This window comes from Tinamus guttatus, unplaced genomic scaffold (genome assembly GCF_059628265.1).
Source record: "Tinamus guttatus ecotype Peru unplaced genomic scaffold, ASM5962826v1 Tinamus_guttatus_pri_ptg000048l, whole genome shotgun sequence".
Classification (NCBI taxonomy): Eukaryota; Metazoa; Chordata; class Aves; order Tinamiformes; family Tinamidae; genus Tinamus; species Tinamus guttatus.
In genome coordinates this window covers 5,475,319-5,500,531 of record NW_028288582.1, presented here as the reverse complement: position 1 = coordinate 5,500,531, position 25,213 = coordinate 5,475,319, and the positions used below count along the sequence as shown (strand labels likewise).

At 43.8% G+C, this 25,213-nt stretch overlaps 1 protein-coding gene across 3 annotated transcripts in view; it reads right to left on the bottom strand.

Annotated features, from left to right (window-relative positions):
• The window catches only part of AKT1 (AKT serine/threonine kinase 1), a 67,818-nt gene extending 53,364 nt beyond the window's left edge, over nt 1-14,454 (bottom strand). The window contains exons 1-3 of one of the 3 annotated variants that reach the window (XM_088539597.1): nt 14,365-14,454; nt 13,426-13,500; nt 7,990-8,163 (exon numbers count right to left, since the gene is read on the bottom strand). In XM_088539597.1, coding sequence (XP_088395723.1) covers nt 7,990-8,035 — 46 coding nt within the window. In that variant the 5' untranslated portion in view covers nt 8,036-8,163; nt 13,426-13,500; nt 14,365-14,454. Of the gene's footprint in view, nt 1-7,989; nt 8,164-13,425; nt 13,578-14,364 lie in introns of those variants that run through there. The other 2 variants (XM_088539598.1, XM_010227226.2) reach the window with 2 other exon arrangements.
• Nucleotides 14,455-25,213: the final 10,759 nt, after the last annotated feature.

The window sequence follows — 25,213 nt, the reverse complement described above, 5'->3', positions numbered from 1 at the left end:
TGTTTCAAGAAAAAGGATGAAATTGTTAAATCTTGTGGTTTTCACAGGTGGGAATTGACTTAAAGCCACAACAAACACGAGGCCTGCGCTTGAAATTTAAGAACTAGGAAGAAATGGCACAAGCGGCCACAATGCCCACCAGCACCTGAATTCTATGCAAAACAATCAGCATCAACCTTATGAGCAAGACTCCAGTACCCCAAAAATAATGCTCCTTTTGAAGACGGCAGCCTGCTCTCAAAAGGGGTATTTCCCCTGTAGGCCATTAAGGATATATCATTAAAGCCAGGCTGATTTGATAGCCCTGCAAATGAGCGGGATGCTGCCGCGGGTGCGGCCGCGCAGTCGCCAAGGGCTGAGCTCTGGGGAGCGCTCCCCAAGACGCTCTCCGAGCTCGCCCAAGAGCTCTGTATCTCACAACTCGCTTCCTTGGCCCACAGCCCACGACCACTGGTCACCTCCGCTGTCCTCAGGCTCAGCTGGGCTCTTTGGAGCAAGTGGGTGTGTTTCACAGCAGCGTTTGAGCCGCTACCTGCTGACATTTTTGGCCCCACGTGCGGAGGGGGCAAAATAAGCCACGTTTTTTCCAGCAGCACCCAAAAAGCCAGGCTTCAGCATTTCCCCTCTCACTAGCCTGTTCTGGCTTCAGCATTTCCCCTCTCAGTAGTCTGTTTTCTCACCAAAGCAGCCTACTTCACACCTAATATGGTGCTATTCTTTCTCCATTCTTTTTCTTCCTCTTTCCGCATATAGTTTCCTGGTTTTTGTTCCCCCTTTAGGAGGCACATTGTACCTGCAATATAATGCATTTAAAATAACAATCCCTCCTCCATCTTCCCCCCAAGAGATAACTTTTTTATTTAAGATTTAGCTCATATTTTCCTTACTAAATCAGTCGTTTCAACAGGCAAAAGGGGAAAGAATGCAAGGCTGAGAATTATTTTTTTCAACAACTCTGTTATTTAAAGTGCGCTCAAATGAAGTTGTCAAATGTTATATAATCCTCCCTTCTCAGCAGGTATTAAGGTTTGCTTCACAAGTTTTTCAGATACCCCAGCAATTTTTAAGGGAATCTGCCAGTAAGACAAACTGCTGCAGATAAAAGGAGATATACTACATGTCACCAGGTGCTGCTCTAAGAGCATCTAAGTCCTTGCCAGCTTTTTCAGATGGTAAAGCGTAGGACCAACAATGTGAACGCAGAACAGGTCCATTTTTCCCCCCTCTCCTCCAAAATGAAGGAACCATGAGAGAGAGAGGATCAAAGACAACACAGGCTGGTTCTGTATAATACCCTGCATAAAGCATTGCCAGCAACTTTTAAACAAGGTTTGCAATGTCCTAGATCCCTCATTCCCAAATCTCTTTAACAAGTTTCAGAAGAATTTATGACGCTATCCCACTTTCAAAGAAAAGTTTGAGACCTAGCTTGCTTAACTTCTGATAAACAATAAAACAGAATATGAAAGTAAACTTCCAGAACTGACATCAGGAATCTGGGCATCTACATCCGAGCTCTTTCTCCTTGTCATTCAAGCTGAGAACGTGTTCAGTGTCACGCAAGTGTCCCAGAATCCCAGAATGGTTGAGGTTGGAAGGGACCTCCTGAGACCATCTAGTCCAACCCCCCTGCTCCAGCAGGGACACTCAGATGCACAGGGCGGCATCCAGGCGGGTTTGGAAGATCTCCAGAGAAGGAGACTCCACAGCCTCTCTGGGCAGCCTGTTCTGGGGCTCTGTCACCCTCACAGGAAAGAAGTTCTTCCTCACATGGAGATGGAGATGCCTTTTTCAACTTGTACCCATTACCCCTTGTCCTGTCACCGGCCACCATGGAGAAGAGCTTGGCCCCATCCTCCCTGCATTCACCCCTCAGGTATTTGTACATGTTGATCAGATCTCCTCTCAATCTTCTGTTCTCCAGGCTCAGTTCACTTAGTCTTTCCTCATACAGTAGATGCTCCAGTCCCTTAATCATCTTCGTGGCTCTCTGCTGGACCCTCTCTAGAAGGTCCACGTCCCTCTTGTACTGTGGAGCCCAGACCTGCACCCAATACTCCAGGTGCAGCCTCACCAGAGCTGAGTAGAGAGGAAGGATCCCCTCCCTCGACCTGCTGGCAATGCTCCTCCTGATGCAGGCCAGGATCCCAGTGGCCTCCTTGGCCACGAGGGCACATTGCTCACCTGAAGACAGTCTGTTTATAAACAGAGAAAACTATCTAAGCTACCAGGACCGCTCTAAGGAATTGATTAAAATATTTTATAGAAAAATGGGGAGAAAACTTGGCATAAAATTTTGAGTAATATTTAATCAATAAGAGATGCATGGACTTTGCCCTTCAAAAATGTGAAGCTGTGGCTTTAAAAAAAAAAAAAAAAAAAAAAAAAAAAGGCACAAAAATGTCCTGGGCATAAAGACTTTTCAGAAAGGGCAATGAAAAGGAGCAGAAATGGGCAAAAATTGAAGCAGCCATCTCGCTGGAAGGCACATGAGCAACCTCCAGTCTACACTTGCTTTTTCAGCATTCACAGATGTAGTACAGTACAGTTGCACAGTACTAGGTATTTCTCAGCATTTCATTCCCTCGTCGTCCACAGCAGATTTTCTGCAGCGTGCTCTATCCAGCTGGTTTCCTGTGATCTCTTCACAAATAACTCCATGAGAGGAGATTTACCCTCCAAAACAGCGTAGCTGACTGGCCATTATCAGCTCATATTTCTCCAGATGTTTCATGATCTCATCCTTTCTTAACGTCTCTAGCATCTTGCCTACCACCAAGGTCAGATTTACTGGTCCACGATTTCCTGGTTCCTCCCCAATGCCCTTTTCCCAGAACAGCGACAAGCAAAACCAAAAGTAATCAAGAGCATTGCAAAAGTGTTGCCCCTTGTGTTGTAAAAGAGAGACAATAGAAAATAAACAAAGAAAACACCTTTAAATCAGAACAGCAACAGATTTCGCAATAAACCCAAACCTTCAACTTTGGAAGCAGACTCAGTTTATTTCCCTTGTTACAGACTTACCCCCTCCCCATTCTTTTTTTAGCTCGTTTTCTTAGTTTCCCTCCCCATTTTTCCTTCTGAAGTGGATGTGCCCTCTGTAGCTGGCATCTTCAGTGTTCAGCGCTGTCTAAAGATCCTTTTTATCAAGTGCCAAAGCCTTTCGTTTGAAATATCACCAAAGCCAGGCAAATCTTGAACTAAGTCAAACATTGATGGTTCTGGTTACATGTGTCACCAAGGAACTACACTGTTACATCCCAGGGACCACCAAAAGCCAAGTCACCCACCCACAGAACACCCCAAAATAAAACACGCATACACAGAAAGAGGTAGGGGACACGGCCAGAATAGAAACAAAAGAATAGGTGAAGAAAAACAACACTGCACCCACTGGCTTGAAAAAATAAAAATAATAAAAAATGTGTTAACTCCTTGACATACATTACATGATTCTGTTTTGATCTGTACTAACACAATACTGGAAGCATGAATCAATGGTCAAGATAACAAAGCTAAAGTTCACAGCCTGTTACTATGCTAGATAAAAGAGCAGCAATTCTCCACTGCTATTTTATATGGATCCTGCATTCATTTTACACAGTGAAGCTACAGGAAAATACATGAAGCCGGGATCTTTGCAATCACCAAGGACTGCTGCTTATGTACTAGAACATCTGTAACACTCCATTTCATTACTGAGTAGTTCTTTAACAAAATTAGTGCTTTTTTTTCCCAGCAGTGGACTATCTTTTATATAATTCCTCATGTAAAACCTCTAGCAATTTTTGTCTGTCAGGCTGCCAGACTTCAAATTAGGCAAATAATTGTATCTGCCTGAAGTCCACACTACAGTGACATGTGGAGGGCATGTTCTGGTTTTCATGGTTTAAATTACTGTGCAGTAGTTATAGACTGTTTAATTTTTATATATATATATATATACCTCCCAACCCCCCCCGCCAAAAAAAAGTTGTTTTACATTTGCTACTAAATATTAATGGCTGAATATACAGGCCCCTCCCGTTGCCTGTAATTGCTCTAGAGTTCTCAGAGTGAGAAATCCAAATTTCTCTTTCTGTTTCTAAATGTCAGGGTATGATCTTCCCTCTCCCCTCCTCCCTCCGCAAAGACTCCTTTTTCTATAAGAGTTTATGCCCTAATAAGAAAACCGGATATACTAGGGAAGACCGAGATGACAGAGTATCAAAATGCACAATCCCGCTCTTTGTTAGCCTTGCAGAAAGGAAAAGGGAAAAAAAAAAAATGAAGACAATAGCAGGACTTTTACAGAACAGGGGGCAGAGCAGAAAAATACGAGAAATGCAGCGAGACCTTTAAAATGGATCAGTAAATTAAACTAAATACATCAAAATATACCTTTTTTAATCTAAAATGAAAAGAAAAAAAAAGTTATCACAAAGCCGGCAGTTAGAAAGCTCATGACGGACATCCAGAAAACAACTCATCTCAATTTCAACAAGTACCATCAGGAAAAATTATTTTCTCCTCGTAGGCGATCGCAATTAGGGCACCTCGGCAGCTACTCTCTTTTACTCCATACATTCCTGGTAGTTCTCCGACATACAAACATGCAAATACCAGACACACTGGTGTACATGGCACACCAGTCCCAAAACTGAGGCTCCTTACCCCAAATTTTCATTGCATTTGTGTAACCTCTGCAGTTTAAAAAAAAAAAAAAAAAAGAAAGAAAAGAAAAAAAAGAAAAGAAAAGCAGTTAGGATTGACTTTAACCCCCGCTTTTGTTTGCACGTAAGAGCCTATCGCCTCACTGCGATTAGACTAACAGCACCAAGTGCTGCCAACTGGGGGAAAAAAAAAAAAAAAAAAAAGTTCATTCATGAATTCTTCCATTTCTGCCTGCTTGAGGTTAGACGTGTCATGGGGATGACTCTGGCCTCTGCACAAGCAAACATCTGTGCTACTGGAAGTAGAACTTCCTTTAAGCGATCGACTTACAGAACTGCCAAAAACTCTCGGCCAGGCAGAGATGTTTAATTTCATTTCTCCATTTGTATTTTTAATCTTGGATACGACAACAGAAACCCAAAGCAAGCTGATAGAAGAAAACAAGGCGGGATTCTAGAGCGCCCTGCGATTTCCCTGCCAGGCCAACACACCTGCTCCTGGTAACGACACCTTTATTGTGCTCATACCCACCTGCCATCCAGAAGCCTTCAGAGCACTTTGCAGGCTGATTTACACGTACACAAATCATTAAAACCACCAAAAATCAAGCCACTGCTGGGGTGAGATGCAGCAACTGTTTAACTGCATGCATCCACACTGTTCAAGGAACTAACAGGAACCGTATCCAGCTGAAGCTACGGGGGGATTTGAGGTAGACAGAACTTAATTGCCCAATCTGGATTTTGGCCAATCGCTGCTTAAAATATTTGCGTGTGGAAAGCCCGAGGATCTTTAAAGGCCACAAGCAGTCCAACCCTGAGCTTTACAAGTTATCCAAAGACAAACAATGCACATTTCCTAGATCTGAAATCCTCCCTCGGCGCTCCCTCCCTGCAGTAATTACTGTTTATGCCTCACTTTAGAAGCTCGCAGTATCGGGCATCAGTTTTGGAAACATCCTGTGGTTGAAGCACTTAATCTTGCCGAGCTAGCAAACCCATAGGGTCTTTTTTTCTCAAGCGCAGATCTATCTGACAATAAATATAGATGATTAAAAAAAAAAAAAACCCTTTGTAAAGCAAACACACACACGAGTGGGGCAGTCTCCCTGTCCCCCTTCCCCCCGCCCCCAAACCAAGAGAATCGAGTTTCTCAGCTGATCTGGAAACAGCAAAGAAAACTAAGAGTAACGGAGCTGACGCAGATACAACAGGCCAAGGAGACACAACATCATTTTCTGGACCCGCACATGAACAACACCAAATTAACAGTCGCAAAACGATCCATCACGTAGAATGAAATAGGTGTTACTGCAGATGGCAGAAAGGCAAAAACGGGGACAAGTGCTGGGTAACAAATGAAAAGACTGGGTTTAGCAGCATCCAAAAAACCCACCAAGGTACAACAGAAATTTGTCTACATTATTAAATCTCAAATATTCAGAACATCCACAGTACCATTTGGGGGTAGGAGTAATGGAAATATGTTCAGTAGATACTATTATGGCAAGATTATCAGCAAGCCCTTGCAGATAATAATCTGTTTCTTTACAGTAATTAAGAGAAAAAAAAAAAAAAAAAAGGCAGATCTGAAGATCTGGCATCTTTATTGAGCACCTCTTCCAGAGGTCTCCTTACTTGAAATGAGTAAGCCTAGAAACACAGAAAATTAGAAGTCTCAAGAGTAGATACAAACAAGTCTGAAACATAACTAGGCTGTTAAATGGTTCAGACACATCTGCCTCTGAATCATACTGACAATACATGCAGTTTTTCTATTCTGTTTTCATGTTTTTTTTTAAATAAATATATCCCCTAGAATTATGTACAGTGCTGCTCAAAATAACAAAATAATCTAAAATTTCCTTCCTATCTTTCAGTTACAGATAAATACTGAAAGAATTATAACAATAGGTTAAAAACACACAGGCTAAAAACATGATTTTAATCTAAAATATCTCTTTCATTTAAAGAGTTTCTATGATTATAAATAGGAATGAGAAACAAAGTTCTGCATTTCTTCTCCTGTTTTATCCAAACAGTCTTATTCTCAAATACACTATCAGAACAAGACAGCCTGGCTTTACCAAAACTATCCAATGAATTATTTAAAGTAACCACTGGAAACTGGCATTCCTGTCCTAGCTTCTGACCTCAATAGACCAAAACAAAAACCTGAAGAAGCTTTACCAATAACATCAAAACCTTTTTTCAAATCAAGCATGAGAATTTGTAAAGCTAAACTGTATAGCCAACTGTCAGAAATATATATTTCCACCTTTTCAAAACCTGGATTCTCAACTTTACTCCTTCTTGCCAGAAGAAACAGCTGCCTTTATCAAGGTTAGAACAACACACTTCCATTTTCTTCCAAAAATAATTATGCTGTACCCTTGCACCTTCAGGCACGTTGTTGCAAACCCTCTAGAAAAATCCTGGGTCTGCAGAAGCAGGTAGCTTCCATGCTGCTGGTGCACACAAATGCCCTTTTTGGTCCAAAAAAATGACGAGATTACGGAAAGTACCTAACACTTCTCTCCTTTCCACAGAGCGATAGTAGAACACAAAGAAAGGGGTAAACCAAGTACCCTACAGGAGCAGCATCAGAGTGCTCAAAACAAACCAAAAAAAAAAAAAAAAACACTCCAAAACAGCAAACCCAGTGTTTTGGTAATAAAGCATCTGAGAAAACCAAAAGCGTAACGATACGCGTGACTGCATTATTTTAGTTTCCCCATCAAGAATAGAGACTTTTTAGAAAAACTGTATTTCAAGAAGAGTCAAACAGAAATGCCCTGAGCGTCCCAAACTTGGGGCTATTCCTCATACCTGGGACACGGGTACCAAGAGAGGCTCAGTGGCAAACAAAACCTTTTCTCCAGCAAGTCTCTGCAAGAGCACAACATTGCTCTCAAAACGCAGGCATATTTCCCCTGTTCAAATGAAGAACTACCTCAAGACAATCCTATCTTCTAGCAGTGCATGCACACAAATGGAAGAGTCACAAATCTCCATTTAAGACAAAGTAATTTGCTACAGTTTAACTCCCCAAGTAGCATCTCTTTAACCTGCTATCTTTAAAATCCAAGCTAATTTCCAAATTGAACAGTTGACAGAGTTTTCTGTGCTCGAGCATGTACCCAGAGAAAACCCTTCATACCTGCACTTTCTCAGAGGTGAAAGTCGTGCACACTCCTTAAACACAGTTTCCAATTAAGGAAAACAGGAAAATAGTAAGGGGCTATTAAAGATACGTTGTTAAATGAAAGACCACCCCGAGAAAGCCAGTTTGCTGAATGGCCAAACACCAGGATTGCCGCAAGGAGCAGGCACTTACCTCGTTTGTGAAGCCACCCTTCCTTCACTATTGCTACTTCATTCATAATGGCAGGAATCTCTCTTGAAATATCAGTTTACGTCAAAAGATCACGCTGTTGAAATTTCTGAACTCCAGCAGAAGGGTCCACAAAACAGATTTTTTTTCCTCCTTTTTTCTGCTTCTCAGCTGTTTCTAAAAGGATGAAAACAGTGAACCATCATTTTGAAGCTTGTCACATATGCACAGTAAAGGATACAACAGGGATTAGCTTTCATTGCCTTTTTTATTATTATAAATACTAAACGAGAGTTTTGCTCTTTCCCAGGATTTTTTTTTTTTTTAATCTTGGAGCATAAGTGCCTGCTCAAGTCTTTCTTCTTTACCAAACAGGTTGATCATGGGCTCACTTGCACTATCGCTCACACACTACATTAGAGGTGGATGCAAGACTTTTTGCCCAGTAGATTTCTTCCATCCCCCACACAACATCAAACAACAAAAAAAAATCTTCTAAGATTTAATAAATCCAATTTATTAAACTTAGTAAATTTAATGAAGTCTAGTTTTAAATACTCCTTCACATTTAAAGTATTGAGGCTTCCAGAACTTCTTTTGCAAGGTCTCCTTGCAGTGCGATGCATCTCAGGCTATCAACTAATACACAGCGCACCTCAGAGAGATGCTTCTAACAGGAAGAATTCCCAATAGCCTGCTTCAAATTTTCCTAGCTTCAATCTCATCCTGTCAATCCTATTCAAAGCTCCTGGACTTCCTGCAAAAAAAGTCTTTTCTATCTTGGATATTATAACTTCCACTTGTCTTAAAGACTCTCAGATAAGTTCACGTAACTGTCTTATCAAACATCAGGACTGACATCAATTTTAGGGCTCTTCTCTGAGCACAAGGCAGTTTGCTGGTGCCTTTCTAGCAATGAAATGCACCTACACACAATTTTAAGATTTTTACCATTGTGCTTTAGGAGAGGAAGTCCCTTTTTAAATAGCTCAAAATTGTTGCATCTTACTGAAACAGTGCTTAGTTTGCGGCTGCCTACCACAAACATTCTTCATGTTTCTCTTCCTTCACTGAAAGTAATTTATTCCCAGATGCATTAGTTTTTATGATTTTTCTAAACTGAATCCAATTATTTTTTCTGTGCGGTGTAAATTTTTGTTTGCTTTAATGACTTCTGTGCTCTCAGAAGTGTCCACGCTTCCATCCCATTTGGTACTACCTGGGTGATCAAAAACGCAATCGGTGCCAAGCTGCTAGCAATAATTAAGAAGTTTAATATAAACGAACCCAGCAGCGTTCGTAAGAGCTTTTCCTGCTTCAGCCAAAGCCCCAGCTTTCATTGGAGTCTCCCACCAAACACAGAGGGACCACATTTTCCCCTAACAAGTATATGCCACCTCCGCATGGATTTGGCACATGTCCCTCAGTTACCTGCAAGTACACAGGGGATATCCACCCAGCAGAAGCAAGATTAAACAGCACCTGATGCTACATATATCACTAAGACAACGTTGGATGGAGAAAAAAAGAAAAAAAAAAAAAAAAAAAAAAAGAAAACACACATCTGGCCAAAATGGATCCAACCTAAACTGAGTCCCCAGAAGAGAGAGGGAGGACCGCGTATCTCATTGATCAAATTTATCTTCCTTGCTTGGAAGATGGTCTCTTTTAGAGCACTGGCAATCTCAGTCACTGCAAACTGAAAATGACTGGGAAAAGTTGGGAAAAAAAGGAGGTCAGTCCTTGGATACTCTTGCCTATGAACTTGCACTGCTTATCACCCTCATCATTACCAAAGACAATTTTTTCCCCCTACCAAAAATCAGTTGTTTTTTTCCAAACTACAAATCTGTCATGTCTCACTGCTTATAACTAATGACTCCAAAAAAACAGATGTTTGTCTGAGGGAGGGAAAACACACAAAAAAAAAACAAAAATGACATTAGACTAGACACCTAAGAATTCTTTAATTTCACAAACAAACACGAGAAAACCACATGTTGCATGATGGAGAGCAGTAACCCACTGCTGTGAGATGTTTTAGAACAAACTCCTTTAGAGGAGCAATTCAAGCACAACTTGACCAGCACCACAGGCTTTCATTCTCTTTTCAAAGCTACACGCACGGCGGTGATGCTAACTAGACTTACTTGTTGATGTCAACAGGATACTAGGCCCCACTTAAGGGCTTCTTTAAGCATCAAGCAATTTGTAAAGTGTTGTATTAAACCTTTAAGATTATCACATCTTAAGCCTGAAAATGGAACACCAAGGTGTGAAACTTAACGCTTTTAACATGTGCCATAACAGAACACGGGGACCGCATTAACCTACCTCTGGGTTTTGCCTAATGCAGTTAAATTGTAGAATTCAGTCAACATTCTTTTTAACGATCATATGTAAAAAAGCAGGCTATGAGCAAAGCTGGTTTGCAGAAAGGATAATCTCATTATTAAAAACAGAAAAAGAACAGAGTGCACAAAATTCTGGAAGCACGAGCTAAATTTCTCCAGTTCATTCTGGGTTAACACTTGCCCAGACTTTCACTTAGCAACCTCTCGCATGACAGACGCTAAATTTTCATCCATAATCTGAATTAGAATAACAATATAACCCAGAAAGCTGGGTAGCAAAGAAAAACAAAGTTCAGAGAAATTACTCTTTCTAGCCTCAACAGTCTCCCATTAACTTCGGTCCAACTTCTCTGGGCAATTTCTATGCAACAAATATTCCTCAATTTACTGCTGTATCTCTGCTATGAGGGATGCACCTTTACCTACCTCCAAGGGGAAAGTGAAGGGGATATAACGAAGCAGCCCAATCATGTGGGACACTAAACATATCCTAATGCCAACCTGCAACAAGGGCTCCTGCTTGGAGCTTCAGTCAGCTATGGGGAAGCACGATTTCACGAGCGGCAGCTTTTCTCAAGCTATTTTAGAGCTAGGAACATCTTTCCACTGTGCAATAAGATGCCCATACACACAGCTCCAACAGCAGCAAACCCACGCTACCTGGTCTATTTTAAAATATATATTCAAATTGTGCCTAATATATTTCAATAAAGAACAGTATTGAAAACAGTGGCAGGAAGTTATAGTAACTTCTTGTAATGGAGAAGTTAACTATAGGTCAGCGTATTATGGAACATGGGCAAACCGAAGGGAGAGTCTCTTGCATAAAATTCAAGGGGGAGAGGGAGAAGAGGGGGGAAAGAGGAATGATTAGTCTTCATTTATGGCCATGTAGGAATGGTTCCCAGTGAAGAGGGGGCATTTGAGATAAGAATGACCTGACTGCTGCAGCCTGTGTCTGCATATGACTGAATGATGTCAAAAGCTAAACAACTCCTTTCTTCTTGCATTCAAACCCATTTGCTGGTTTGCTTAAACCTTTTCTGTAATACCTTTTTCAATAACTTTAATTCCTCAAAGGTTACTAAATTCTTCACAAATAACAAGATAACTCACTTCCCTATGTGCTGCAACAGTGAAAGCAACTTTAAAGACTCAATCGAACCAACCTTCCAAGAAAAGGTGGAGCAGAGCTGTCTTTTCCATATTTGGAATAGTCACAGTAGAGCACCTTACCTTACTCTGCTCTTGCTCTGAAGCTCACCTTCTTGTCTCTAAACCCAGGCAAAAATCAAGAAGGGAATCTCTTCTCTTTGCACTCCTTCCAAGGTGAAATTTTATATTTGCTTCTATGCGCACTCCAAAATGGAGCAGGAAGAAAAATGAAATCTTCCATAACGCTGAAGCTGAAACTTTAGCTTTACGGGGATGCAGAAAGATCTGTGATTATCACCTCACTGTCATGAAGAAGAGGGAGCAAGAGATGTAAAGAGGACAAGATCTCCCAGCCTGCCTCACCTGACACGTTTGGCTGTGTCTAGACTGCACCAGGGAGCCCAGATCGGAAAGCAGGTTAACACAAAGCACATTCCTGGACTAACGCTTCACCCCATCACCATGTCCATCACTGGTGCCACCACGTTACACCACTGCTCTGTGGTGATGTCCCCACGGCACCCTGCACCCTAGTATCCTACTGGTCCTTATAACACCAGGGCCCCTCCAAGAAGGATCCTTGTCTGCCTACCCTGGCCACACGACATCGTCACAGGAGCAGGCACGATAAAGAGGAGAGCAGAGGAGTGTACGTGTAGGTCCATGACAAGGGACATCACGAACAACATAAGCTCTCTTCCCGCAGCACATCCCAGATCTCGTTCTAAGCTCACAGACAACTGCACATAAACAGCACAGCCACAACAAAGTTGGGCTCCAGCCAATGCTTTAAGTAGAGCGTAGAGAGAGATGTCCCCACCAGGCTTTGACCAGCGAGGCACATCTCCTGCAGCTTTCAAACCCCACCTTCGGGATCCCAACACTTTCAAGGCCCTCCTAGCCCCCAGCAGCTTTGCACCACAAACCAAAAACCTGGACAGAGAAATCTCTGCCAAATCCCAGAGAAGAAATCTCACAAAAGCACGCGAGGATCTGCTTGCTCCAGCATCTTCACTTGCCTTACAAACAGGTACAGAGGGCCTCGAGTTAGCTGGGGTCACTAGTACTTCCTACAGGCCCAGGTCACGTTCCATTAAGAATAACTCCACTTCTAAACAGGTATTTCATGACAGCATGTATGGCTTATCACACGGTTTGGAAAAGCTGCCCTAACCGTAAGAAAAAAAAAAAATCTCTAAAACCACATCTATCCACCTTACTTCAAGCTAAGGGTGTAACAAAAGGGCAGTTTGAAATGCCTGGCGCTCACAGGTCTTCACTGATCACTGGACAGGAGGTTAATTTGGCTCAGGTGAGGGGCCAGGATTACGACATCCAGCTGTCCAAGCTGCAGCCACTGCTGGCCCTGGATAGGACAAACCAAGCTGCGTATTTCAAAACTGAGCAATGGCAGAAAAGAGGCAACTTCTTCATACCCTGTCACAGACTCGGGTCAGACAAAATCCTCTTTATGTTCCCCAACAAGAACAAGCCCTTTTACAGTTTATGCTCATATAAAGAACTGTGCTGCACAGAATTTTTGTACTAATTTAAAATGGAATTTGACTAAATGCATCTTAAAGTAGGTGTGACAAAAGTTTTGCTCCATCCCCCAAGCAAAAGAAGTCAGTCACAATCCTATTTAATACTTACCGTAATAAGGACATTTTATAAGCCAGAAAGTGAAAGTTGGAGCTACAGGTTACAGGCAGACATTGGAACAACTTTTACATTTGATTTACCATGGCTGCACACCAAAAAACAGCCCTATAAACATAGTGAAAACCTTCCTATTTAAAAAAAAAAAAAGAAAGCCAGCTCTATAGTGTCTTTAAATCTATTAACTCAGACAAATGTTGTGGCTGTCATCAGGAAATTAACTACTTCACAAAAGTAATTACTAGTCATGCAGTATGTCAAATTTATTTACCTGTAAACAAATATTCTTCTGAATTAAGTGTTAGTAACTCCCCTTTATAACTGTATTTTGAAATGTACATCCCTCCTGTGGTATAAATAGAACAAACAAGAGCAAATCAGGGATTTGCCTCTCATTGTATATTAAAGGATGGCAAAAAAAAAAAAAAAGCAAGCAAAAGGAGAGGAAAAAAAAAAAAACAGCTGAACACTCCCCCCCAAAAAGGAAGACGAAGAAAAAAACAAGAACAAACAAACAAAATCATACTGATAAGATGCAAATGCACTAGCATCGACACAGTATGCTAGGATATAGGTTTTAAAAGAGCCAGTATGTTCACATGCTGGATTATAGGGGTTTTTGTGTGTACATATATAAAAAACCTAAACAAACAAAGAAATAGAAGCCAAAGTGCGCCAAGTCTCCCAGAACATCTCAGGAATTGCAGAATTTCCCCGGGGAGGAGGAGGGGGCACCCGCAGGCAGCTCCCCCCAGGGCCCCGCCGCGGAGCAGCCCCCGAGGCTGCGGGGCAGCCCCGGGCCGGGCCGGGCTCCCCAGGACGGGGGCCCCGGGGGAGCCGCCGGGGCAGCCCCGGGACGCGGCTCCGCGGGGCCCGGCCCGGGGGCGCCGAGCGAGGCGGCGGCCGCCAAAGGAGGGAGGGAGGAGGGTGGGACGGGCGGCCCCCGCCGCCCCGCGCTTCCATTTACCGCATCCCGGGGAGCCCGGAGCTTCCTGCTCGCCCCGCGGCCGCCTCCCGCTCCGCCGCCGCGGCCCGGCCGCGCTGGGGGCCGCGCCGGGGGCGCCGCGGCCTAGGCGGGCGGCGGGGGAGGCGGCGGCGGCGGCCCGGGCGCCGCGCTGCCCTCGCCGCGGCCCCGCACAATGCGGCGGAGCGGAGCAGGCCCCGGCGCTTCCTCCCCGCGGCGCTTCGCAGCCGGGACCGGGTCACTTACGTGCCTGGAGCCCGGCAGCGGCGGTGATGGGAGGGTGGCGGCTGCCGGGGACGGGAAAGGGGAGGGCGGCGGGGGCGGGAGGGGAGCGGGAGACAGGGAAGGAGGCAGGGAAGGAGGGAGGAAGGGAGGGAGGGGGGCGCGCGGCCGCTCCCGCGGGCGCCGAGCTGCGGCCTAACCGGGCTCACGGCGGCAGCAGCAGCCGCCGCCGCCTCCTCACCATCCCCGGGCGGCTCCTCCTCCTCCCGCTCGGCCCGTGGGGCTCCCGCTCCGCCGGCCCGCCCGCCTGCCCCGCCGCGCTGCCGGGAGGGGGAGGCTCCCGCCGGCCGCCGCCTCTGCCCCCGCCCCGCGCCGCGGCCTCGCTCACATCCTCCGCGGCGGCCGCCGGCGGCTCCTGCTGCCGCCGCCCGCGCAGCGCGGAGCGGGCGAGCGAGGGACGGGGGCAGCGCCCGCCGCGCACGGGGCCGCTGTGCCCCCTCCTCGGGGACAGGGCTCCCCCAGAGGGGCCCGTTTCACCCCAAAAGGTCCCCCAGTCCCTCAGCCACAATCTCGCTCCCCCAAACCTCCTCAGCAGGAGCCAGCAGTCCCCCAGACCTAACCCCCACCTCATCAGGCCAGCTCGTTAAGTAATTAGGTGTCCGGGCGCCTCTGGGAGTGTTTTAGTGACCCTGTGGGGAGCAGCAGGGTGATTCTCTCAGGGGACCCCAGTGACAGGGCAGCAAGATGGGGGGCTCAACGCCCTGCCACCACATGAGGCCCTGCCGCATGCCACAGCCAAAAGCACCATGAGTCCCTGCGCTTCCGCTATCAAGTTCACCCCATTTGCTAATTAAAGGATTTTTTGCTTATTTTCTGCTTGGCAGTGCCATAAACTCTAGCTGGGCTGCAATAGTGGCTTTGATTTGTATGGCCACAGCCACCAATGGTGCCGTGTCCAGTACTGGGAGCTGGTTAGAAGTTGGGTTTGTCTTCCCACAGCTTTGCAGCATTAACAGGGTAAAGGTGCATTAAATGCATTCAACTAAATGTAGCAAAGCTGGGGAATATCACCTTGTGTTCACATCAGTAACAAACCTGTTTGGGGCAATAAGCGACATTTCTGCCATGTCATCTGAATGATTTTATGTGTTCACTGAAGTTCATAGTTTATCTTCTTTTTTTCTTCCATTCTGAGCATTGAGGGCTGTCTAAATAGCTATCTCATGGGTGTCCAAGTGTCAAACGGGTCACTGGTTTTCGTGTACACCAGCCTTTGGGAGGAGCAGGTCATGAGGAGGAGGAGGAGGAGGAGGAGGAGGAGGAGGAGGAGGAGGAGGAGGAGGAAAGGGTTCACGCTCACTCTGATGGAGTCTGGGAGAACAAGGCCTCGTTTTCCATCAGTGCCCAGGCCAGTTCCTCCCCATAGAACTGCTAAGTCAGTTTTATATTTGTATGGCCCTCGCTTATCTCAAAGTAGGGCCTTTAAACAGGTTTAAAAATGCACCTCAGCCAAGTTAGGAGAAGACCCTGTGTTACAGCAGTAGTGAGTTTAGAGCCAGATTCTCATCTATTGAAAGAGTGGAAAAATCTCAGTTGATGTCAGGGGAGAGTGAAATGACCATGGGAATGGTTCCTGCGCTAATGTGCAAAAGCACTGGAAAAGAAAAATTTGCAACAGACTCTCTGGGATTGTGTCTGCATTTCTACATGCCGTGCATTCTGAATATTTAACATTGATTAAAATGCGTTTAAGTGCAAAAGATAACTTTCAAAGTAAATTAACCATCAGTGGGAGAGCCTTGCAGAATATTAAGGGAAGGTGCATAGAAACTAACAAAAATAAGAAAAATAATTTATGAATTAATTTTGAGTCTTGAGCCTATGACTACACTTAAAGATAAAGAGTGCATGTAAATAGAAGACTTCACTGGATGTGGGAAACTTCGGGATAGATAGAGGAACCTCTGGTAATAGATCTGATTAAATGAGAGCTTTCTTGCCTCTCTGCCAAACCTTGTTCTGATTGAGAAGCTCCCAGATTGTCGTGAGCAAGGTCGTTAGGACTTCCCCTGCAAATGAAGCAGCAGCTTAAAAAATAAGGTCATAAAAAAGCAGAGTTTTCAGTCCCAAAGAGAAGAAAATAAACCTCCGTTGTTTGCTGAAAAGGAAGTACAATTAAAAAAAAAAAAAAAAGGCAGACTGCTTAGATTTGTGAACCGTTGATTTACAACGATGAACAACAGGCCCAAACGGGAAAGTTTGGATCCAGATCTGGATCTGACATTCCCCAAAATGGGGCGAGGGGAGCACGCTTAGATCTGCGGTTTGGTGTAAGGCTTATCTCCGAAACACAGAAAAGTATTGTGGATAAAAATACCCAGGTAAAGTAGGAAGTGCCTGGTCTGCAACAACAAGGGTGACTTTGTAATAACAATGAACAAAAGAAGGCGCTTTCTTTTCCTTGAGAACAATGAAATCACTCAAGAATTGTTATAAATGCAAACAATGTGGGTTTTATCATCCAGTTATCATCAATGGGATTATAGTCTATAAACTCTAATTTTCAGGGAAGTCCCTATATTTCCCTAAGCGCATCCTCAAATTTCCCATGTTTAATTTAGTAATTAGTACAGGATAAGGTGCATCCTCAGTATTATATTACCATAAAATACTGGGTTTAGTGACAAAGAATGCTTGATTGCCAGGTTCAAAAGAACAGACGCTTGTGTTCTCACCCATTTTTAACAATTTTTAACAAATATATAAGTAGTACCTAACGTCATCTAACTTCTAAAATTCATTTTGAAACACTGAAATTATGCAGCTTTGAATAAAATACCTTTCTAGCCAGTCAGGCATGAAAGAAGGACTACTACAGCAAGGTGGAGTGTAATTATTGAGTTAACCCCACTAGAATGAGTTCTGTTCCATGACTGCAAGTACTGACAGTGCTTTTATGTGCTAACTGTGAATTTATTTCTCCCTTTTGAAAAGGCGGGCTGTACTCAAATGGGGCTCAAAAAGAAAGAGTTATGTGAAATCCTCTTAGAGTTATGGCACTAGGATCTCAGTCTAGGCACTTGTAACTTTTAAAAAGCAGGTCATGTTTGGTCGAAGATGAAAGTCTAATTTAATAAAAATACAAATTAAAAAAATGCATTTTGTGCTGCCAAATATAATATACATGGCTGTGTTTCCAAAATTGGAAAAAAAAATCCATTGTTTGACGATATATCTCAAGAGCAAATCAATAGTAGGCTATCTGAAAAAAAATAAATGAATGTAATGGTACTGAAACACTAATTTTGCTTTTTAGAAATTCATACTGTGAATAAATCCATGTATGATTTAATTTGTATTTCTGTGGAGATTTCAAAGAAAGACTACCTGAGTGTTGGCTAAACTGATAACTGGGTGCCCAGAGATCTGAGTTGCCCCTGTTTGCTAAAACATTTTTGGGGAGCTCATTTTGGGTTTATTAAAACCCAGCAAGCGGTCAGACAGGAGCCTGTGTTGGGTTTCTAGCTTCTGTTTCCCAGTCTCCAGCATGCTCGGGCAGGGTGGCAGTATTCCTCCTCCGGCTGGAAAAGGAGGAAGGAGGCATATTCCACAATCCTTCCAGGAGCTTTCCTGGCTGAGTAATGAATGGTGCTGACGAACTCCAAAGCGAGAACCACGTGGCCCTCCTCCTCTTCTGGAATAGTGATTGCTGTGCCACAGGGCAGCAAACATGCTAGGAGGAATTCAGTAAATAAACAGGAACTGAATTGGTTTGCATAAAAATGCACTAGTTAGATCTAGAATGTGCAAAAATAGCAAATATATCAGTTCTGTCATACGGCAACCACAGCCATTTTTGTTGTTGGAGTAGTAACCACAAGTCCCAGTCTGGACCAGGAAATGTTAGGCACAGTACAGACACATCAGAAGAAAAAGCCTTTGATCTTAAGGAAGTGAAGTCTATTCCAAACTTCAGATTTTTCCCCTTCTTGTTTGTAAAACAGTATTTCATGCATTCTTAGTCTGGGAAGATACCTGAGAATGCTGAAACCTCGATAACCCATTCCAAAAAAAAATCACAATCTTAACTATATTCAAAAATGAAAATCCTCTGACACTAAAACACTGAAGTTATATACAAATATTGTACACACCTTAAAACAAAATAGAAAAAAATGAGGTCCCCAATGCATTCTCAGCTTACCCAATGCTGATTGTGCTGTTGATCTAAAATTATAGTTAAGCACAATGTCAGCAAATGAACTTGAGTGCAGCCCTTGCAAATATCCCCATGGAAATACGGAAGGAGCAGCAGCGCTGCTGCCGGGCATGGGCACAGCACTCGATCTGTTGGAGCACTGTGGTCTAGACGGACTGAGCTCCAGGTGGAAGCCAACAGGGAAAAAAACTGTCTTTCTTGTGATCCTTACACTTTTATTGAAATTAAGAGCCTTAAAACAGTTGTTTTGGACATTATGGTGACAAGGGATTCCTTAAAGGATAGATCCTTTAAAATGTGACATGTAACATTTAACCAGTGCACTGGCAGATTATTTTATTTTTTGTACATAAATGTTAGAAGGGATTGCTTTTTTTTTTCTTCAGTGTGTTTTTAATGGCACGTGCCTAAAGACAAAAAACTGCCAGTGTTTGAATCACTTCATTGAAGTTTTATAGTTTGGAAACTTAAAGTCAGAAGAGACCATTCCCTTATTCTGGTCTGAACCCCTAGATACAACCACCATAAAATTGCATTTGGTCATGTCATCATCTGTAGTCAGACCTCGTAGGTAAAAGAGGTGACGCCACCATGAACAGAATAAAAGCAGGCAAAGAGGAAGGAAAAAGAAAAACAAATGTGTATCTTTGCTGTTCTCTCTACTTCAGCATCCTGCTGCCACCTCGATTCTGCAGTTGTGCCAGTAGAAACCTACCAAAAACAACCAGCTTGTGGAGCGGTGACGGAGTTTCTGCCTTGTTTATAATGCAAGTTGTCCTGTGATTGAAACCTGGTAGTACAATTCCAGGTTGCATTTGTGGATGTCTAATGAGTGCAAATGCTGTTCAAGGCTTTCTCTGCAGTTTGGGTATCTCATGGGGTCTAACCGAGTTTGAGCTGATGCTACCACTTGCCTTCAATGGAACCATTAATGTCTCCTCTTCAGCCTCACTTCCTGTTGTTGTCACATTTTCTGGGGGCATTTACCAGTCTTTGACCATATCTACTCTGTTTCTGTCAGCTGAGACTACATGTAGGTTTGTGGCTGATCTGCCTCATGGTCAGAACCAGTTAGGTCTATATTGCTTTTAAAGGCAGGGCTCCACTCCAAGTGCCAGCACTCTTCCTCTCCCTTCTCCACCTAAAGTTTCCTGTGGGCAACAAGCCAACCGAGATGGCTTGCTGCTCTGTCTGCATTAGCAAGCAGCCTGTAATTGTGCCCCATGGTCTGAATGTCCATTGGTGGCTGCAGTCTGTGTGAACTGTTCTGGAGAGACTTCTGACTTAAGTTCATGGACTTCCAGACAGGTCCATGATATGGACCAAAGCATATGGAGTTGGCATGATCAGGAGATTTGCATCAAAAACACATTCATGATCCAGGCTAAAATACTATGTAGACACAAGCATTTAAAACCCTACTGCCAATTGTTTGAAAGTGTCCATAAGTTTAAAAAATATATATGTATTACGAGTGAGAAACGATCATATGCACAAACAGCAAAATTCAATCTGAAAACACCCTATGTGTGTTCTTACACAGAAATTATCCATTCGGATGCTTCCTCACCCCCACCACAGTCAGTGTCTTGGACCCTGAGTCTGCAAATATTCCTCAGTTTCCTATTCGGATTCTGAATGGAGCAGCTCACGCAGTACAGCTGTGTGCACCAAGAGCCTGTGCAACAGGGGACTGTGTAGGACAGGGACGGCCCCTAAAGCATCTCAGTACAGCACCTAGCACAGGCTCGAAGGAGCTTCGGAGTGCTCTTGTGACAGGCTGTGGGGTATTAAAACACCAAGGGCACCCGCAAAAGAGCAACCCTTGACCTGCCTTGCCATATTACCTGCCTTCGGGCTTGTCATCTGCATTTGGGCGGAGGACTGCGCTGAAGCTCTTCCACCGATGCTCATTGCCAGCCTGTGGGCGATCAGGTCCCCTGGATTTTCCTGCTGCATCCAGCCTGCCCCTTGTGCCATGTTCCCGCTGCAGCCCCTGAGCCTGCTAGGACAAACTGGAAGCTGTTGAAAATTATGTCAGCTGCTGGGCTGTGTGGCTTCACCACCCATAACGTCTCAGCAGACGTCCTCTGAATACGCTCGTGGTTCTTCTTCTCATAGCGTCTTTGCTTTCCCTTTGCCTTTCAGCCTTCCAGCTTTCAAGTTAGCAAGGAGGCTCTTTGCTAAAGACTACTCAAGTGGAAGAAAGAGCTCTGTTGCAGTTTTAAACAAATTTTTGAGTTATTCTTGAGCGGGAAAGCAGTTCAATGCAGTAGAATATTAGGACTCAGATACTTCAAAGCAGATAGCTACCATTGACAAAAAAGTTTATGATTTTCCCTTGTTTATTTATCCTCTTTCAAAATAAAATAACTAATCAACAAGGTCTCCACACTTCATACGTTATGGAGGTATTCCTGAGATCCTATTACCTCTAATCAATTCCCCATAAATCATACTCCACCTTCCGCATCTTGTCCCTCTTATGAAAATCAGACTTACTCCAGGGTGCCTTTCTGGAAGTACAGAGGTCCACTGAGGTCAGTGGGGGTCTGTTTAAGGGCACGCCTGCAAAAAGCCTCTGTTATTCTGCATTTACACAGAACCCAGCATAACAGGACATGAGACCTGATTAAAGCCTCCAGTCGCTACTGCTGAGGAAATCAGACTTGTTATTGACTGATGACTCAACATGTCTGAATGTAGATGTAAGACGGGCGGCTTTCAATTCACAGTTCTTTTATAGACCCTCTGCATAACAAAGCCAAGTCATTTAATCTTCGTATCTCAGACACCTCTGTACTAAATAGATTAAATACAGAGCAAATCATTAATTGATTACAGCTTTTCCACCAGCCTGTTCTCTGTTTCTGGATTATGGGATCTTTGGGGCAGACATCATCTCATGTGAGGTGCCTGGACATCACCTAGCACAAGGGAGCCCTGGCAACGTTGTAAAAGCTAAAGTAATAATAGTGTTGAGTAACACAAAAACAGCTGTGATTGCACTAATAGTTGTCCTCATAGAGTCACTTTTAGATTGAAGGCACACCTGGGACAATTCTGCCCCAGAATGGGCTCAACATGATGCTAGGAGTATGACAGCCACAGAGGAACCTGAACCACAGCATTTCCTTTAATGAAGTAAGAAAAAGCCAAATAAAAAGAGCCATAGGTTTTTTTTTCCTTTTTCTTTTTTTTTAAGGTAATGCAAAATGGATGGATTCAAACCTGGAATAAAATGCCATCAGCCACACAGCTTTCCCTCTTTATGAGAACACATGTGGAAAGCTATTATTATAATTTTCCAATAATGTTCCCCTTTAACGTGTGCCACTGGAGTTTTTTTTTATGAAATGTCTTCAGCTAGACAGCTTCTTACATAACAGTGTTATTCTTTCTTTATTTCAGACATAGGTGTTGTTGGGTGGGGAGCTTCCAAGTATAGGTTCTGTTAATAAATAGCCACCAATTACATAGCTACTTATCTCCAAAAAAATGTATACTTTGAGATCGTGAAGCTGTTTCCTAGGTTAGTATATTTGCCAATAGCTATGCATAGGTGCAAACATATCTCCCTGCAGGTATGCCATACGACTTACACAAACCACCCTGATTAATACAAATCACTTCAATTAAAATTGACACACAAGATAATTAATACTATGTTGATTGATAAACAAGACCTCACTCGTCTTACCCAGGCGCTCACTAATTGCCTGCCTGATGCCGCAGCTGACTGCGAGGACACCCTCCTGCTCTCGGAACGGGAGCTTTTCGTGCGTGTTCCAGTTTGCCACCGACTGGCTGCACCTTGAAAATAACAGCGTTTCGGAGCTACAGGATATCAAGTTTTGTGTCTCTGCTGGGATGCAGCAAGCTTTGGCTCGTGCACAATAGGATAAATATTATCTGTTATGTGATGCCACAGTGGATTCCCACATTATTATTTCTTTCCCATATTTTCTTCCCTTCTCTTTCCCTCCTCCCTTTCCCCCCGGCACGTTCGGCAGCGCCGGCAGGCTCCACGGCGCCGTACCCGCGCGCACACTGCGACACTGTTGCAGGGGCTCCCTACGGCAGAGCCCTCCCAGGGCCATCGATCAAGCCACAAGCAGCGGTTCAGCAACGCAAGGTTGTTCTGATTCCCTGACTCATCTCCTGCTCCCCCTGGAAATCACGGACGCGGCACTGGAGAGGGAGCTGCAGTCCTCTGCCTGCAGGAAGACTAAAGTAACTTTGGTTGCTGAGTCACCACGTTGACCCACACAGCTCACATTTCTGTTGAGAGTTAGCGATAGTCAGAAATGCTCATTGTAACCGTGCCACGCTGGAGATACTAATGGCACGTCCTCTGAAAGCATAATCAGCCTCATTTTCTGCTTGGGACCCAGATTCCCCCAATTACTGCCTCCTGTTTACACAAACACATTTCATTTTAAGTAGCCCTGAACCAGTATATTCTTGGGGTCCTTTTTTTCATTCACATGTCATCTTAGAGCTAATCAACATTCCGGTCTTGTATTTGCAACTGCTGAGAAAGTCACATCTTAAAAAGCCATAACTCCCTGGCAATTTCTGCCTGCCAATAGCTCATATACGCTGTTTGGACATAGTAAGTACTGTGGAGGAAAACTGAAGATCAAATTATTTCCAGGTATGAATTAAATCTATTTCTTTGAAGCAGCCAACACGTCTCCCTGCTGTGCATGATGAATATTCTCCTTGTTATATACTGCATGTTTTTACAAACCCTGCTATTTTTATGAGCATGATATATGTTTCTCAGCATCCAACTGAAACGTGTATTTCCATACAGTTGCATCACTATGCAGCACTTCTGCTAATGTCATCTAATGAGTCCTACTGTTTTAGATATAACCCTTTGTTCTGGTCTGCAACATGACATGGGATGTATTCAGTGTGTGCCTGACTGCAGAGACAGAGAAAAATGTAGAAACACTTGCATGCCACAGTTTGTTTGTAAAATTGATCTTGACCGGTCAGCATAAAATGCAGCATGTCAATGCAATTGCCATAATGCTCTCTCATTAGGAAAAACGATTCCCCTCGTCCACAGTGCAAACAGCAGTGGAATAGGGATGCCCTGGCCACCCTTTCAAAACAGCTATTAGATAAAAGTCTGGTTACAATTCAAAGCAAAATATGAAAATAAATCAATGTAAATAAAGATGAAGGAAGAAGAGATTCGCGTCAGAGCAGACACAAATGAAAAGGCATGTGACCGGTTTAAAATACGAATGAGCTTCTGTTGAAACAGCTCTCTTAAATGACCTTCTTTCCTGCCATGTGACCAAATTCTTCAATCAGGCATTGTAAAGGAATGCTAAAATTGCCCCTATTTTCATTTTAGATTTGGCCAGTGTAGCATATACTTGCTGCATTCAGTTTATTGCCCAAATAAGCGCTCTGCTGAAGTTAAAGGCAGTTTTTCTCTTCACCCTTCTGCTGGTTCTCCTCTGTGCTGTGATAGCATGGCCTGCCCTTTTAAATCCTGAGGGCCTGGGGCCAGCAGCTCTGCGGTGTTATCGGACCCATCTGCGAAGGGCGCACGTAATTTTGAAGCCAGCGAGAGGCTAAGGAGCAAAGCTGGTCTCTGCGAGAGCCCTTGCAGTCCCAAGGGCAAACTCCTCCGGGAACAGCTCGCCCCGGGTAAGCAGAGGAGCCCTGTCTTCGGGGTTTTTTGCTTATTCAGGCCAAATGCCCTAAAACAGTCATAGATGGGTACCTAGGCTGTACCCACACACTCACAGCCCCTTTAATTTATCCAAAGCTCAGGCTGAATCACAGCCCCAGAGCTGGAGGCAGGATTCATTCAGTGGCATGCGGTGCCAAATCCAGCAATATGGCAATTTCTTCTTCTCTACCCCCCCAACACTTACACTTCCAAAGATCACAGAAGAATTTCTGACGTGCTCCAACATTGAACAAAGCAATCTCTGATCTTAAGGGGGGAAAAAAAAGGTTCAGTTTAATATAGGCAAATGGCAAAGATTCAAATTGCAGCTAGTTTTAGCCAACGCAGTTCACCAATCCTGAGGAGAGATGTGAATTTTCAGCTCGAGTCAGATGCCTAATTATGCCTTTCTCCTTATCTTCCTTTCAAAATCTTGCCAAGGCAGCACACATCCCTATGTCTGCAGGCATCTGAATACCACTCGAGGAGTATCTGAACCCTTTGACACTAGGCCTCTTTTCAAGTCTCGACGTAATCAGCCGGAAACTATCCTTTGCCCATTAAGGTTGACAGTTTGCTCACAAAATGCACGTTGCTTTGGAATGATGCTGCCTTTTACCTGCAGAGGTACCACTGCATCCACAACATCGGAAAGATTTTCCTGGAATGTCAACCTGGAACAACCAGAAAGGAGTGTGTCTTTTTTTTTAGGGGAGCTTTAAGCAGGAGGTTAAGCTACTATATGTGACAAAGGAATATAATTTTTTTTTTTTGCTTTAGGCAGAGCCCAAGATTGAATACGCAATCTGTTACTGACTGCATAGCAAGGACTTCCTCAAATTGCGGAATCTGAAATGAAAGTGAACTAGAAAAAAGATGCAGGTTATGCAGCATAAAATTAGAGTTTTCAAATACAGCTTTGCTTCCAGGCTTATATTCCCCTCAAATTTGTTCCC